Source organism: Ornithorhynchus anatinus, chromosome 6 (assembly GCF_004115215.2).
Source record: "Ornithorhynchus anatinus isolate Pmale09 chromosome 6, mOrnAna1.pri.v4, whole genome shotgun sequence".
NCBI lineage: Eukaryota > Metazoa > Chordata > Mammalia > Monotremata > Ornithorhynchidae > Ornithorhynchus > Ornithorhynchus anatinus.
In genome coordinates, this window is record NC_041733.1 from 2,097,846 (window position 1) to 2,114,345 (window position 16,500).

The 16,500-nt window shown below is 50.7% G+C and overlaps 1 protein-coding gene across 2 annotated transcripts in view; it reads left to right on the forward strand.

Annotated features, from left to right (window-relative positions):
• Positions 1-16,500, forward strand: part of LOC100681081 (connector enhancer of kinase suppressor of ras 2-like) — a 72,523-nt gene that overhangs the window by 30,591 nt on the left and 25,432 nt on the right. For both annotated transcript variants that reach the window (XM_029067725.2, XM_029067726.2), the window contains exons 3-5: positions 1,268-1,316; positions 13,814-13,862; positions 15,303-15,478. In XM_029067725.2, coding sequence (XP_028923558.2) covers positions 1,268-1,316; positions 13,814-13,862; positions 15,303-15,478 — 274 coding nt within the window. The remainder of the gene's footprint in view (positions 1-1,267; positions 1,317-13,813; positions 13,863-15,302; positions 15,479-16,500) is intronic.

Below are 16,500 nucleotides of genomic sequence, written 5' to 3' on the forward strand. Positions count from 1 at the left end.
AGTTCGCCCCAAGATGGAGGCTCCGAGACACATCCGCCTGTTGGATGCATGATGTGGCCTGTTTGGGGATGTTCCTTTAGAGCATCTGTTCGATGGTTTGGGTCCGAGAAAGGCAAAGGGAATCTGCTGTCATTGTTGGCCTGAACTTCTTTCAGATGTCTCCCTGCTTCTTGGGCCCCAAACCCTGAGGAAGAATGGATGTACCAGGAACAAGGCAAATCCTGCCCTAGATTCCCTCTTGAAGAAATTTAGGGGTCCTGCCATAGTCCAGAGCAGATTGAGACTCCTGCTGGAATGTGGTTCTGGTCTATGGCGTTTCTGGACCAGATAACATGACCTCTCCAAGCACAGGCTTATTGCAGAGAGCAAGAAGGCCAGGGACTTCTTCCATTTCTATAAAACACTCAGTACAGTCCAGTGCACCCAGTGGGAACTCAATAGATAGCATTACGCCTCCTAAGAATGAACCATTTTTATGCTGACGGATAATAAAGGCAATAAGGCAACAGGGAGCATGTAGTTGTCTGGGAATAAATCAGTCAGTGTTACCTCAGTGGTATTTATTGAGCATATCGGAGAGTACACTGCAACAGAATTAGCAGAAACGTTCCCTTTCCTTAATAAGTTTACAGTCTAGATCTGGGGAATGGTTCTCTAGGCTTAATGCCTGGGGACTGGGAATCCAGATTGCGAGACTTTTCCTTTCAGAACTTGAGCAGTCAGAAGGCTTGAATGCTGCAGGTTTAACCAGGCCCTGAGCAGTGTCTGTTTCTTAGAGTGGCCTGCAGGTCTGCTGGAAGGGGTGGGATTTGGAATTCAGAGAAATCCCATGATTTCTGTCCAGGGCCAACTTGACTCTCCTGGAGCTTATAATAACAGATATATTTTTTAGGTGATGGGGCTGGGTAAGTGAGGGGGGTTCAGGGACCGTGTAGCCTGAGTCCCCTGGTTTTAGGCCCTAAAACTCCTGCTTTAATCTGGCCAACCATCTGCTTGCTGCTCAGGGACCGTGGCCTCAGTCAATCAGTCACTCATACTAACTGAGCACTTACTGTGTGTTGAGCACTGTAATAAACGCTGGGGAGAGTATAGAACAACAATAAACAAACACATTCTCTACTCACAACAAGCTTATACTAGCAGCTGTGGGGCTGAACCCCGAGACCACTCAGCTTGTGTATGTGTGTGTATGTGTTTTTGTATCAGTCCATCTGTCCAGGTTTCCCCGATGCCTAAGCCCACCTCTGTGTTTCTGTCTCTCCCTTAGGTATGCTAGTTCGGCCAGTGACCGCCCCGGAAGCTCATCCATGAGGAAGGTAAATCTCTGCCCCTGGGGCCACCGGCGCGTTTGGGGAAGTGATGGCATCCATGTGGCTGAGGGCTCAGGATGCCTCCCCTCGGTACTCGAGGCCACGTCTCTTCTTCTTCTACTTCTGCCGTGGCTTCTACGGGGAATTGTAGGCGACCGGGACCGTGTGCTGTGCAGGGTGGGCATTCAATCTGCCCAGTTGATGTGGATGATATGAGCGATGATAACCATTACCACCTCAGCTTTCACCTTACTTCTGGATGTCCACTTCATAAACCAGCAGCCCGTGCGCCCCGTCTCAAATAATAATAATTATGGTCTTTGTTAAGCACTGACTACGTGTCAGGCACGGTACTAGGCAAAGGGGTGGGTATAACCAAATTGGGTTGGACACGGTCCCTGTGAATTCTGGGCAATTTGGTTCTCCTTATTGTCCTTTTTCTGCTTCTGCTCTTTGTCCTCCTCCTCCACCTCTGCTTCCTCCCCCTAGTCTTGTTCCCCACCATTGTGGTTTCAGTGGGGTACATCTCCCCCAGGGCCTGAACAGCATACTTGGAGTTGCCAGCCTCATCTGACATCCTAAACTGCCTTGTGTTCCTCGAGGACAGAGTTCCTCATTAGAGTTCCTCATCCCCCAGCCCTGTTCCCCCATGTCCACCCCCAACCAGTGGCACCCACCACATCAGCACTCATTTCCCCTCCAGTACTCCTGCTCTCCATTACGTGGTATAACGGCAGGCTCGTTGATGGTGCTCATGTCCTGGTTCATTTTGGAAAAGAACCAACCTCTCAGCCTTGTGTCAAAAGCCATCCCAAAAGGTCTTCAACGATCACTCTAACCTGGTCCCATCCGCTAGGTGCAGGGACTGCCGGGTATATGTGGAGAGAAAGGGAGAGAGGGTCAGGGAGGATGGGGGAGAGGTCTAGAGATAGATGGATTTTCCTAATTTTCACTGTGAAGTGGAGGAAGGCAACCTTCATTCCTAGGGGAAAGGGGACAGGGGTTTAGGGACCTTGTTGTTTGCTGTCTCTGGGGGCCCGAGGGTTCCACTAGATAGGAAAACCTCGACTTCCCCCATCCGCCCTGGACCCGGTGCAGCCAGACACGAAACTCCTTATTCTGCCCACTTCCCCTTTCCAGGCCTGGGAGTTTAGCTTGCCTCAAGAGTTGGGTCAGAGGACGGGGGTTTCGGGGGAGGGATTAGTCACTGCAGATCAGCTAAGAGGCCTAGGCCAAGGTCCAGGGTGAGTGTGAGATGGTGAGAGGAAAAGGGGGTTCCAGAGCAAATTGCAACCTTTGGCCTCATCCCCTGAGCCGACAGACCCCCCACTTCCTCCCCGCTGCCGGGGTTCACAAGCAGGGACAGTGTAGGTGGGCCCTAGGGGCGGGGAGACCAGACAAAGGTCACCACCCAGCCAAATGAGAAACGGAATCTCCTTCTGAATTCCTCTTTCTACCTACCTGCCCCTCCCTCCCCACGATTTCTTCTGGGAGTTTTCAAGACTCGGGCTCGGGCCGGGTGATCCCAGTGGGCAGCGTGCCGGATTGGGTGGGATGAGTTTCTCCTTTCAGGTGGGCAGTGGGGGATACTGGAGGGAGGGCCGGGATCGTGCCACTGCCAGTTGCGGAGGCTGAGGTTGGGGGTCAGAGTGGAGGCTGAGGCAGAGGCCAACCAGAGGTGGATTTCAGTAGAGCGGTCTGTGCATTGCCTGTGCTCCCTGCTATGGGCTCGACGCTCCCCAAGGAACTCTAGTGAACCAGCGGTTCTCTAACGAAAATGGCCATGTCCGGCTCACGCTGGTGGTCCTCGGCCACCGTTGGTCAGGCTCCCTGTTGGTCATCAGTGTCATTAATAATAATTATGGCATTTGTAAAGCCTTACTATCTGCAAAGCACTGTTTTAAGTGCTGGGGTAGATACAAGGTCATCAGGTTGGACACAGTCCTTGTCCCACCTGGGGCTCAATCTTAATCCTCATTTGGCAGATGAGGTAACTGAGGCACAGAAAAGCAAAGTGACTTGCCCAAGGTCATATAGCAGAAAAGTGGCAGAGCTGGGATTAAAATCCAGGTCCTTCTGACTCCGTGACCTGGGGTCTATTAGGCTCTGCAACTTCGTTGTGGGCAGGGAATGTATCTGTTGATTGTTATATTGTACTCTCCCAAGGGCTTAGTACAGTGCTCTGCACACAGTAAGCACTCAATAAATACGATTGAATGAATGGATGAATGCTTCCCCTCGAGCCGGGGAAAAGAGGCCTTAATCGGGAAAGGCTTCTTGGAGGAGATATGACCTTAATAATACTTTGAAGGTAGAGTCAAAAGTATGCCAATGAATTCCTCTTACGCAGTGGTAGCATGAATTCCCCTCGCATACTTTTAGCTAAAAGATAGGGTCTTTACTTACAAGATGACAACGGACCGGGTCCCCATCTTCTTAGCGGTGCTAATTCAGGGTGGGCATCCCACACTCTGGGTAAAGGAGAGTGCTAGACTAGCTATCGGAGTCTTGTCACGCTCAGTGCCCATTTATATAGGGACATCAGGCCGAACCCAGTAATTTTCAGGAGTGTGGGAGACTGCCACTCTCTTATCTGACCACCAAGGTCAGCAGCTGTGGCCGGAGACCACCCAACCATCTCTGCCGGCCTTGGGGAAGACTGTTGGGGTGTGTGCCGCACCCGGTTCCAGCTAATGGCAGCTTGGCCGAACAAAATGGAGTCCCAGCCTCAGACCTTTCCCAGGAACTGACTGAGAACTTTCTGTGTGCACAGTCCTGTCCTGAGTGCCCACTGTCCTGGGCAGAGAACTATACTGGTGGTCTACTATGTACCGGACTCTGAACTGAGCTCCTACTGGGTGCAGAGCTCTGCGCTGAGCACCTACCATGTGCTACGTACTGTAACGGGCACCTAATGTATGCCAAGCGCTTTGCTAAGTAGTTGGCAGAGGTAAAAGAAGAAGTCCCTGCCCTCAAGCGGGGCCATCTTATGGGCAAGACAGCCGGTCCCAAAACGATCAATATTCACAGTTAGGAGGAACGAGACCAATGCCCCTGGTTTCAACATAAGAATAGGAAGATAGATGGAAGAGCGAGGGACGAAATGACGGCCGAGGGGAAGTCTGTGGGGAATGGCTCTGGGGTGGTGTTGCCGGGGCAGCTGGGAGGATGTGGTCGTGGAGAGAGGGAAATGAATCAGCACCAGCGACTGCTGATTCCAGCTAAGTCTCCTCGGGGCACCCGTTGCCTCCAGGAACCCAGCAAGGTGAAGAAGCAGATACCCTGAAACTGTCCCTCCCCTGGCCTGACAGACCAACATCCCTCGTGCAGGACTGGCCTCGACAGGAGCCGGGCCTGGCACCGGGAACCCTGCGAGGAGTGCGTTCTTCAAAAGAGGTTGAGGAGGCAGCAGAGGAAAAAGAGCAAGAGAAGACTTCAGTGGGTTTTTCTGCGAGTCCAGTTGGGTGGCTGGGCCCTGGACCTTGCTGACATTTTCTAATGGTCCCTTTGGCAGACTGTCAGAAGGGATCGGGCCCTCGGCCTCACACGAGGGGATTTGGGAGACCCCAGACAAGCTCCAGCAGTTCTCTCTAGCCTGAAGCCCAACTATTCGTCCTATTAAGGCAGTGAGAACAAGCAGAAGGAGAGTGGAGCTGGGAGTCGGGAGACCTGGATTTTAGCCTCAGCTCTGACCACCACAGACCTGCTACAATACCTTGGGCAACTCATATTGTCTCTGGGCCTCAGTTTGCTCATCTGGCAAATAGGGAAGAGACACCTGTCCTCTCTCACCTGAACTGGCAAGCATTTTGGGGTAGCTGTTCTTGGAGGATTTGCCTTTCACTGCACCACCACAGGAACCTGTCTTTTTGAAGGGACATTGTGACAGGCCGATTCACTTGTCTATACAAAGTCGTCATATGATTGGCTTCTCTCCGCGTCTCCGAGTCGGGTGACCACTGGTGGCCTTCCTGGATACCGGACACTGCTTTGCCGGCAAGGAAGTGTGAAGACCAGCTGGACTCTGGATTGTCCCCACAGTATAGAACCAGGCATAACCTGGTCACCTTATCTTCAGGAACAGACCGGTCAGACACTGGACCATCCCCACACTGGAAAACCAGATGGATGGCCATCATTTGGACAAAGGTCCGACTGGTTGGACATTGGACTGTCCCCATGGGACAGAAGTGGACATCTGGCCACCCTACTCACAGGGCAGAGGCCAGCTGAATCCCATACTATTCCCGTGGTGTGGACTTGGACACTGTCCCAGTGACATTGCCTTAGTGGAGAAAAGAGGTGCTGGCATGCATATCAGTCAGTCAATCAATAGTATTTATTGAGCACTTACTGTGTACAGGGCACTGTACTAAGCGTTTGAGAGAGTACACTATAACATAGTTGGCATAGAACATAAACATGACAGGCAGAGTGTGCTCTGATTCCTCCCTCTCACCCACCTCAATCTCCCCACCCCAGATTACTCCAGGGGTGGGGGTGGCTCGAGGACTAGCCAGGGTAATGCAGCCGGGGGCCAGGTAGAGTTGAGACAGAGGGAGGTGATCAAAGCAGCGTGGCCTAGTGGCTATGGACCTGGGAGTCAGAAGGACGTGCTTTCTAATTCTGGCTCTGTTACTTGTCTGCTGTGTGACCTTGGACGAGTCACTTCATTTCTCTGTGCCTCAGTTACCTCATCTGTAAAATGAGGATTAATAATAATAATGGTATTTGTTAAGTGCTTACTATGTGTCAAGCGCCGTTCTACATGCTGGGATAGATACGAATTAATCAGGTAGGACCCAGTCCCTGTCTCACATGGGGTTCACAGGCTTAATCCCCATTTGACAGATGAGGGAACTGAGGCCCAGAGAAGTGAAGTGACTTTCCCAAGACTGTGAGCCCCATGAGGGACATGGACTGCGTCCAACCTGATTACCTTGAATCTACCCCAGTGCTTTAAACAGTGCCTGGCACATAGTAAATGCTTAGCAGATATAATCAAAGAAAAAAACCCCAAAAAACAGAGAGGGCGGGCCTCCTTCCCCTGAGCAGCTCTATCTCAGCTTCCGGCACCCCTTCCCCCTCCCTCTCCACCAACATCATGTGGTGCTTATTTGACCTGCGCAAGCCAGTAGGGTTCTTTCTGTCCACACCTGCAAGGCTTCCGCCCGCAAGGTCTCCCGCCACTTGACCACCATTGCAGACACATCCCTGCCCTCTTCCTCTTCATCACCGCTCCCTCAACCGGCCCCCTCTTCCCCGAGCTCACACCCACACATCGCAGAACAGATGGGCTTTGCCTCGAATCTCACACCCACGGGCCTCTCCTCTTCCCCGTCTTCTTGCGAGGTGGGTGTGCTCACTGCCTTCTAGATAAATAAGAAACTACTGTGGTATTCTGTTAAGCACTTTATGCCACACACTCTCCTGAGCCCTGGGTAGGTACAAGATAACAGGGTCTCACACGGGGTTTGCGGTCTAAGGAGGAGGGAGAACAGATATTGAATCCGCATTTTGCAGACCGCTTCACACATAGAAGTCACTTAACAAATATAATTATACTAATAATAATAACAACAACAAAATGAAAAGCAGAAGTACTACGAGAGGTTATGAGAGCACAAGAGGTGATAGCAGGAAGGACGTGCCTAAACTCCCCTAGATTGTCAGCTTCTCGGGTTCGGAAGCGTGCCCACCAACTCTGCTGTACTGTACTCTCCTCGGCACTTAGCACAGTGCTCTGCACCTAGTAGGTACCCAGTATCCACCACTGATTAATCGATCGATTGATTGGGAGAAGAAAAATGAATCGGAGGAAGCTCTGGGATGGGATGGGATTTCAAGAGGGCTTTGAAGATGGGATGAGCAGATGGCAGATATGACAGATGTGAAGGGGGTGGGAGTCCCAGGTGGGAAGGAGGGCGTGAGCAAGCGGTCAGAGGTGACAGAGATGAGAACGAGGCCCAACGAGTAAGTTGGTGGTAGAGGAATGAAGTGTGTGGTCTGGGTTACTGTGGGAGAGGAGCTAGGATAGAGGTGGAAGGGGAAAGAGCCTTAATTGAATAGCTTTAAGTCAGTCAGTCGTACTTATTGAGCACTTACTGTGTGCAGAGCACTTGGGAGTTGACAGTAGAACAGTAAACAGACGCATTCCCTGCTCACAATGACTTTACAGTCTAGACGGGGAGACAGGCATTAATATAAAGAAAGAAAGAAATTACTGATACCTCAAAGTGGGTGGGCAAGAGTTTCTGCTTGATAAGGAGAGGAGTGGGCGATTTTGAGCAGAGGGCAGATGTGAGGAGTGCAGAGTGATGTTTTAGATAACGATTCAGGCAGCAGAGTTAAGTGGGGACTGGAGAAGAGAGAGACTGAAGGCAGGGAGGCTGCAAGGAGGCCAATAGAGTAGTCGGAATGCACCATGACAAGTCTTCTAAACTGCATGGAAGCAGTTTGGAAAGGAATAATAATAATGATAATAATAATGATGACGATGGTATTTGTTAAGTGCTTACTATGTGCCAAGCACTGTTCTAAGCGCTGGAGTGGATACGAGGTTATCAGGTTGTTCCACATGGGGTTCAGTCTTAATCCCTTTTTACAGATGAGGTAACTGAGGCTCAGAGAAGTTAAGTGATTTGCCCAAAGTCACCCAGCTGCAAGTGGGGGGAGTCAGGATTAGAACCCACGACCTCTGACTCCCAAGCCCGTGCTCTTTCCACTAAGCCACGCAGATTTAGGAAGGGCAGATTTTGGAGATGTCATGGAGGAAGAAGTGCCAAGAATTGGTGACTGACTGAATGTGGGAGTTGAAAGAGAGAGAGGAATCCAGGATAATGCCAAGCCCGCGGGCTTGAGAGACGGGGAGGATGGAGGCGTTATCAAGCTTGGTGGTGTTGTCAACAGTGACGGGAACATTTAAAAGAGGAGGAGGGGGAGGACAGGGTTTGGGACGGCAGAGGAGGACTTCTGTTTTGGACTGGGGGGTTTCTGGGGAGTTTCCCGGGGCCCGTCAGTAGCAGGAGCAATGGTGTGTGCTGAGCGAGCGCTGTACTGGGTTAAGCCCTAGACCTTCTCCCTTAGGGACCCAGGGGTTCTCACCGTCCTGTTCTGTCCCCCTTTGGGAATACACTCTGGAAATGGCCCATCCATCCATCCGACCAACCGTCTGTCTTCCACGGTTTTCCGGTGAGGCCAAGTGGATCTCTTCGCCATTCCCTGTGTGGTTTGAGTGATGAGAGCAAGTCCCACCCTTGTCCGGGGAGGGTTGACTGAACCAGGAGAAGGTTGGGAACAGCTGCTTGTCTGATCCTGGGCTACCTTTGCTACTTCTGCTCCCGCCAAGGGACCTCTTTTCTGTTTCTTCATTCATTCATTCAGTGGTATCTATTGCGAGCTTACCGTGTGCACAACACTGTACCAAATGCTTGGGACAGTACGATATAACAATAACAGACACATTTGCTACCTATAGTGAGCTTACAGTCTAGAGGAGGAGACAGACAATAGCATCAATAAACAAATTGCAGATATGTACATAAGTGCTGTGGGGCTGGGAATGGAGGATGAATGAAGGGAGCAAGTCAGGGCGATGCAGAAGGTAAAGAAAGAAGAAGAAAGGAGGGTTTAGTCAGGGAAGACCTCTTGGAGGAGATGTGCCTTCGATAAAGCTTGGAAAGCGGGGAGAGTCACTGTCTGTCAGATATGAGGAGGGTGGGTGTTCCAGGCCAGAGGCAGGATGTGAGCGAGAGATCGGCGGTGAGACAGATGAGATTGAGGTAAAATGAGAAGGTTAACATTAGAGAAGTGAAGTGTGCTGGCTGGGTTGTAGGAGGGGACTAGCAAGGGGAGTTAAGAGGGGGAAGATGATTGAGCGCTTTAAAGACGATGGTGAGAACTTTTTATTTGTTGCAGAGGTGGGTGGGCAACCACAGGAGTTTTTGAGGAGGAGGGAAACATGTCCTGAACATTTCTGTCGAAAAACGATAGGGCAGCAGAGTGAAACTGGACTGGAGAGGGGAGACACAGGAGGCTGAGAGGTCAGCAAGGAGACCGATGCAGTAATGAAGGTGGGAGAGGATAAGTGATTAGATTAATGTGGTAGAAATTTGGATGGAAAGGGAAGGGTGGTTCTCCAGAGCCAAGGGCATTGGGTAGGGAAGGAAGATGCCCGGGCCTGGGAGTAGATTGGTCGGAGTTGGCCAGAATGTGGTGTGGGATGTGGGCAGGCGCCCGCCTGGCACTCCGGCCCTGGGCAGTGGCTGGCACCGTCCGGGCTCCCCTGACCTTGGACCAGTGTGGGTTGCTCCTTTGCTGTGGCTGGAGAGAGAGGTGAGGGCAGAGGTGCCACCCAGGATAGCTGCGGGAGGGACATATCTGTGGGCAGCTGGCACAGCTGGATCAAGGAAGTGGAGGAGTTTCTGTGTCACCTCTGCCCTTGACTGCATACCCCTTATTCATTCATTCATTCCTTCGATCGTATTTATTGAGCACTTACTGTGTGCAGAGCACTGTACTGAGCTCTTGGAATGTACAATTAGGCAACAGATAGAGACAATCCCCGCCAACAACGAGCTCACAGTCTAAAAGGAGCAAAACAAAAGAAGTAGACAGGCATTAAACCATCAAAATAGATAAATAGAATCATAGATATATATGTGCTTTGATAATAATAAAGAATAATAATCGTGGTATTTGTTTAGCACTCACTATGTTCCAGACACTGTACCAAATGCTGGGTTGGAAACAAGCAAATCAGGTTGGGCACAGTCCCTGTCCCATGTGAGGCTCACAGTCTCAATCCCCATTTTACATTTTACTTTGATTTCCGCCCCACCCCAACAGCAAAAATATACATGTCTGTTTTTAATTTAAGTCCTGCCTTCCTGTCTAGTCTGTAAGGTTCTTACAGTCAGGGAACGTGTCTACCGACCCTATTGTATTATACTGCCAAGCACTTTGTACAGGAAGTACTCAATAAATACCATTTCTCTATCGATCAAGATTCATGGTGGCAGTGACATAGAAGTTGGACCCCAAAGTGACGGTGCTCAACGTCTTTAGGAAACCCCAAAATATCATCAGGTTCCAGAGGGGTTTAGCTAGATCCACTGACTTGCGGTCAGTGCTGGTCACTGGAGGTTCTAATCCCGGCTCCTCCACTTGTCTGCTGTGTGATCTAGGGCAAGTCATTTCACGTCTCTGTGCCTCAGTTACCTCATCTGTAAAATGGGGATTGAGATGGTGAGCCCCAGGTGGGACAGGGACTATGTCCAGGCTGATCTGCTTGCATTCACCTTGGGGTTTAGTACAGTGCCTGGCACATAGAATGTGCTTAGCACATACCACTATTATTATTATTATCATTATTATTATTAGTCAGGAAGGGAGAGGGGAGAGTTGACAATGTTGGATGGCTCTGCTTGGTCACTAGAGGGAGAATCAAAGAGGGCCAGCGGACGGTTTATGGGTAGGTGAGGGGAGGGGGTTGTGGGATGATCCATGATGGGTCACAGTGGGGAGAGTCAAGGGTTTTGGGTGATTCATCCCTAGCCAGGCGGTTGAGTGTCCCAGAGGGGAACCAGCACAGAGTTTCTCCAAGGGTCTTGGTCAAAGACAGAGTCCTGTGCTGGATGGATCTTGGAGCCAACCCAGGAATGGCCCGGCCAACAGGGCCAACAGGCTTCAAGCTAATCTGGTTTGGACTTGAGAAGCAGCGTGGCCTAGAAGAAACAGCATGGGTCTGGGAGTTAGAGGACCTAGGTTCTAATCCTGGCCCCACCAATTGTCTTCTCTGGGACCTCGGGCCAGTCACTTCATTTCTCTGTGTCTCAATTTCCTCATCTATAAAATGGGGAATGAGACGGTGAGCCCCATGTGGGGAATGGTGAGCTCATGGTGGGCAGGGAATGTGTCTCTTAACTTCCATTTATCCATTCATTCAATCGTACTTATTGAGCACTTACTGTGAGCACAGCACTGTACTTTGTTGCCGAATTGTACTTTCCAAACACTGAGACAATCCCTACCCAACAACGGGCTCACAGTCTAAGAAGGGGGAGTCAGACAACAAAACAAAACAAAACAAGTAGACAGGCATCAATACCATCATCATTAACTCAGTTACATTGTACTCTCTCAAGCGTTTAGTACAGTGCTCTGCACTCTGTAAGTGCTTAATAAATACCATCACTTGGTTGATTGATTATGTCCAACCTGATTAGCTTGTTTCTACCTCAGTGCTTAGTACACTGCCTAAAAATACCATTAAAAAAGAAAAGGTCATTCGTGGTTTTCCAGTGAACCAGCAGGATCTCCTATGGCCCATCTCTACCCAGGGAGATAAAGTAGGCTTGAGGGGGACAGAAAAACTCCCTCGAGGGCACCCTTTTTTAAAAATAAAATCGTATTTGTTAAGCAGTTACTATGTACCAGGCACTGTAATAAGTGCTGAGGTAGATACAAGATAATCGGGTTGGACACAGTCCTTATCCCATCACCTTAATCCCCATTTTGCAGATGCGGATTCCGAGAGAAGTGAAGGGACTTGCCCGAGGTCCCAAGGAAAGTGGTGATTAGAACCCGGGTCCTCCTGACTCCCAGGCCCCGAGCTCTATCCCTCGAGCGTCCTTTCAGTGCCTGGGCTGCCAGTCTTCCCCTTACAACCAGGTTGGTCTTTCTGCAGTCATGGAAAGTCCATGAGAAGCTCCGGGGCAGCCGGGGGCTTCCCCTCAGAGGAACTGTTTCCTCAGCTGTTTCCATGGCCACCCGCCACTCGCCTGCAGCTTCTGTGAATCGTCTCCCCCCGGACCTGACAAACCGAGCCCTCAACCTCAGCTGGTGGTGGGGGTTGTGGGGGATATGGCCCAGATTGGGCCAGCGGGGAAGCTTAGCTTTTGGCTTCCATTCCAAGTCTACCTATCTTCCGAACAGAAATTCCTCACCATAGGCTTTAAAGCTCTCAGTTAGCTAGCCCCCTCCCACCTTGCCTCGCTGCTCTCCTACTACAACCAGCCCACACACTTCACACCTCTAATGCCAACCTTCTCGCTGTCCCTCCATCTCGTCTATCTCGCCGCCGACCTCTTGCCCACATCCTGCCTCTGGCCTGGAATGCCCTCCCACTTCATATCTGGCAGATAATCACTTCCTGCGCCTTCAAAGTCTTACCGAAGGCGCATCTCCTCCAAGAGGCCTTTCCTGTCTAAGCCCTCATTTCCTTTTCCCCCACTCTCTTCTGACTCGCCCTGATTTGCTCCCTTTATTCCCAATCCCTCAGTCCTACAGCACTTATGTCCATATCTGTCATTTAGTTATTTATAATAAAGTCTGTCTCCCTCTCTGGTCTCTAAGCTCATTGTGGGCAGGAAATGTGTCCGTTATGGTGTTCTATAGTACTGGCCCAAGCACTTAAAACAGTACTCTGCACACAGTAAGAACTCAATAAATACGATTGATTGGTTGATTAGCACAGTGCTATGCACACAGTAGGTACTCAGGAAATATTGGTTGGTTGATTCATCAACTGACTGTTTGCTTTTCTAAGTATGGTTGTACTTTAGCCAGGACTGAGCAGAGTGAGAAGTGTGGTCTAGTGGATAGAGCAGGGGCCTGGGAGTCAGATGACCTGGGTTCTAATCCCAGCTCTCCAACTTGTCTGCTGTGTGACCCTGGGCAAGTCACTTCACTTCTCTGGACCTCAGTTACCGCATCTGTAAAATGAGGATTAAAGCTATGTGCCCCATGTGGGACATGGACTGTGTCCAGCCTGAGCCTGATTATCTTGTATAATAATAATAATAATAATAACGACTATGGTATTTGTTAAGCACTAGGAGCCAGGCACTGTACTAAGTGCTGGAGTGGATACAAGAAAATTGGGTTGGACGCAGTCCCTGTTCCACATGGGGCTCACAGTTTCGATCCCCATTATATAGACGAGGTAACTGAGGCCCAGAGAAATAAAGTGACTTGCCCAAGGTCACACAGCAGACCAGTAGCGGAGCTGGGATTAGAACCCACGACCTTTGGACTCCCAGGTCTGTGCTCTATCCGCTGTGCCATGATGCGACTCCAGGATCTATCCCAGTGCTTAGTACAGTGCCTGGCACATAGTAAGCACTTAACAAATAACATAAAAAAGTAAGCACTCGGTCAATACCATCGATGGATTGATCTAACGATTTGGTTACTGAAGACATGTGGCATCGCCGCCCCCTTCGCCCCACCTGCCCCCATTTCCATCCCTGCTCATCTCCCACCCCAATTTACTCTGGCAAATGCAGCCACCACATCTCCAGGACCCTCCTGTGTGGAGATGGTCCAGACCACTGGGCAAGAAGTGAGAGACCAGGCTGGGGTGGGATTTCACATTCTGCCCTGATGGAAAATTCCAGGTTTCCTATGGCCTGGAATGGCAGATCTAGGGGATGCCATTAAATTTTGCTTGCACTGTACTAAGCAGGATATTATTAACACCTATCTTCCATTTCCTTTTTTAGTCTTTTCACTACGCTTCCTTGAGAGTGAAAACCAAAAAATGGTCCAAAGGTAAGACTAAAGAATGACCTGCTGGTGTTCAGAAGTCAGGAAGATTTACCCTGGGACATAATAATTGCAATGATAATAATAATTATGGTATTGGTTAGGCACTTACTATGTGCTAGGCACTGTAGTAAACACTGGAGTGGGTACTAGAAAATCGTGTTGGACTCGGTCCCTGTCCCATTTGGGGTTTACAGTCTTAATCCCCATCTTCCAGATGAGGGAACTGAGGCCCAGAAAAGTGAAGTGACTTACCTAAGATCCCACAGTAAGCAAGTGGTGGATCTGGGATTAGAATCCAGATCCTTCTGATTCCCAGTCCCATGCCCTAACCATTAGGCCATGCTGCTTCTCTAGGACATACTTCGCTTGACTGTTCGTTTGGTGCCCTGCACCGTGCTTCTCACATAGTATGCTCCTGGCACGGTTCTCCATATAGAGTAGACACCCAGTATGGTTCTCCACACACGGTAGGTGCCCAGCACAGTGCTCTACACAAGGTAGCCCCTGGCATAGTGCCCCACACAAAGTAAGCCCCTAGTACGGCGCTCTGTACACACTAGGAACTCAGAGAAGCAGCGTGACCTAATGGACAGAACGCGGGCCTGAAAGTCAGAAGGATCTGAATTCTAATCCCATGCCTGCCAAATCTGCTGTGTAACCTTGGGCAAGTCATTTAATTTCTCTGTGCCTCAATTACTTCATCTGAAAAACGGGGAAAAGAGTGTGAGTCCCATGTGGGACAGGGACTGTGTCCAACCTGATTAACTTGTATCTATCCCAGCGCTTAGAACAGTGTTTGGCACATAGTAAGCACTTAACTATGGGGAAGCAGCGTGGCTCAGTGGAAAGAGCCTGGGCTTCGGAGTCAGAGGTCATGAGTTCGACTCCCGGCTCTGCCACTTGTCAGCTGGGTGACTGTGGGCAAGTCACTTAACTTCTCTGTGCCTCAGTTCCCTCATCTGTAAAATGGGGATTAACTGTGAGCCTCACGTGGGACGACCTGATTACCCTGTATCTACCCCAGCGCTTAGAACAGTGCTCTACACATAGTAAGCGCTTAACAAATACGAACATTATTATTACTTAACGAGTACCATAATTATTATTATGAATTATTAGTAGATACACAAAACAGGGCTCCGCTCACAGTAGGTGCCCAACCCAGTGTTCTGCCCATAGTAGGTTCCCAGCATGGTGCTCGACGAAGAATGAGCATCCAGTACAGGCACCTAGCCGAGCTCCACACACAATAGGTATGAGATATAGGCAGACCCGTTGGCTTGGGAGGAAGGTCACTGCGTAGACGCCTTCTGGGCCGGGAGGGCGAGTGACCACGTTTGGAGGGCCGGCTTCCCAACCCCTCGGTCAGGCCGCAGAGGTCAGAGGGGTGGGGGTGGGGGTGGTCCCTGGCTGAGGTCGGCTCCCCGGCCGTGTCCCTCGCAGGGGGCTCATTGACCAGCGGCAGCCGGAGGCGGATTTCCTGCAAGGACCTGGGCCACGGCGACTGCGAGGGCTGGCTGTGGAAGAAGAAAGATGCCAAGGGCTACTTCACCCAGAAGTGGAAGAAGTACTGGTTCATCCTGAAGGACCTGTCCCTGTACTGGTACACGAACCAGAACGTGAGTGGGCCGGGCCGGTCTGGGCCGGGCTGGGCTGAGGGCCCTCCCCCCCTCGCCCGTCTGGGTGCGCCCATCCAGTGTCTCCCCGGTGAGGCCGGGCCCAAGCCCTCCCATTCCTCCAGCACCCCCGTGCTCTCCCCTGGGTGTTTGGTGGGGTCGGGGTTGGCTTTCGGGCCGCCGCCGCCTTCTCTCATCATCATCGTCGGTTTCGGTCCGTGTCTTCCCACTCCTCAAGAACCTCCACTGGCTTCCCATGCATCTCGGCATCAAACAAATTCCTCACCATCAGCTTTAAGGCCCTCAATCACCTTGCCCTCTCCTACCTCACCTCGCTACTCTCCTACTACAACCCAGCCCTCACACTTTGTTCCTCTAACACCAACCTACTCATTGTACCTCAATCTCATCTATCTCGCTGCTGACCTCTCTCCCACATCCTGCCTCTAGCCTGGAACGCCCTCCCTCTTCATATTCGACAGATTATTACTCTCCCCTACCTTCAAAACCTTATTGAAGGCACATCTCCTCCAAGAGGTCTTTCCTGACTAAGCCCTCATTTCCTTTTCTCCCACTGCCTTCTCTGTCACCCTGACCTGCTCCCTTTATTCACCCCAACCACTCAGCCCTACGGCACTTATGTCCATATCCATCATTTATTTATATTAATGTCTGTCTTCCCCTCTAGACTGTAAACTCATTGTGGGAAAGGAAGGTGTCTGTTATATTGTACTTCCAAAGGCTTAGAATGATTGGTTGATTGTTGTTTACTGAGCGCTTACTGTGTGGCGAACACTGTACTAAGTTCTTGGGAGAGTCCAGTACAACAGAGTTGGTGGACACGTTCCCTGCCCACGGGAGCTTACATTCTCCACTGAAACCCCACAGGGTGTGGGCAGGGGAACCTATCCTCTGCAAAACATCTCAGATGCCCTCGGGCACAGCGGGCATGCTAGGCACAGAGTTCAGGCTTCTGGTCGGAGCTGGTTCCATTTCCTTGTTGACACAGCTCTGCCTTCCTCCCT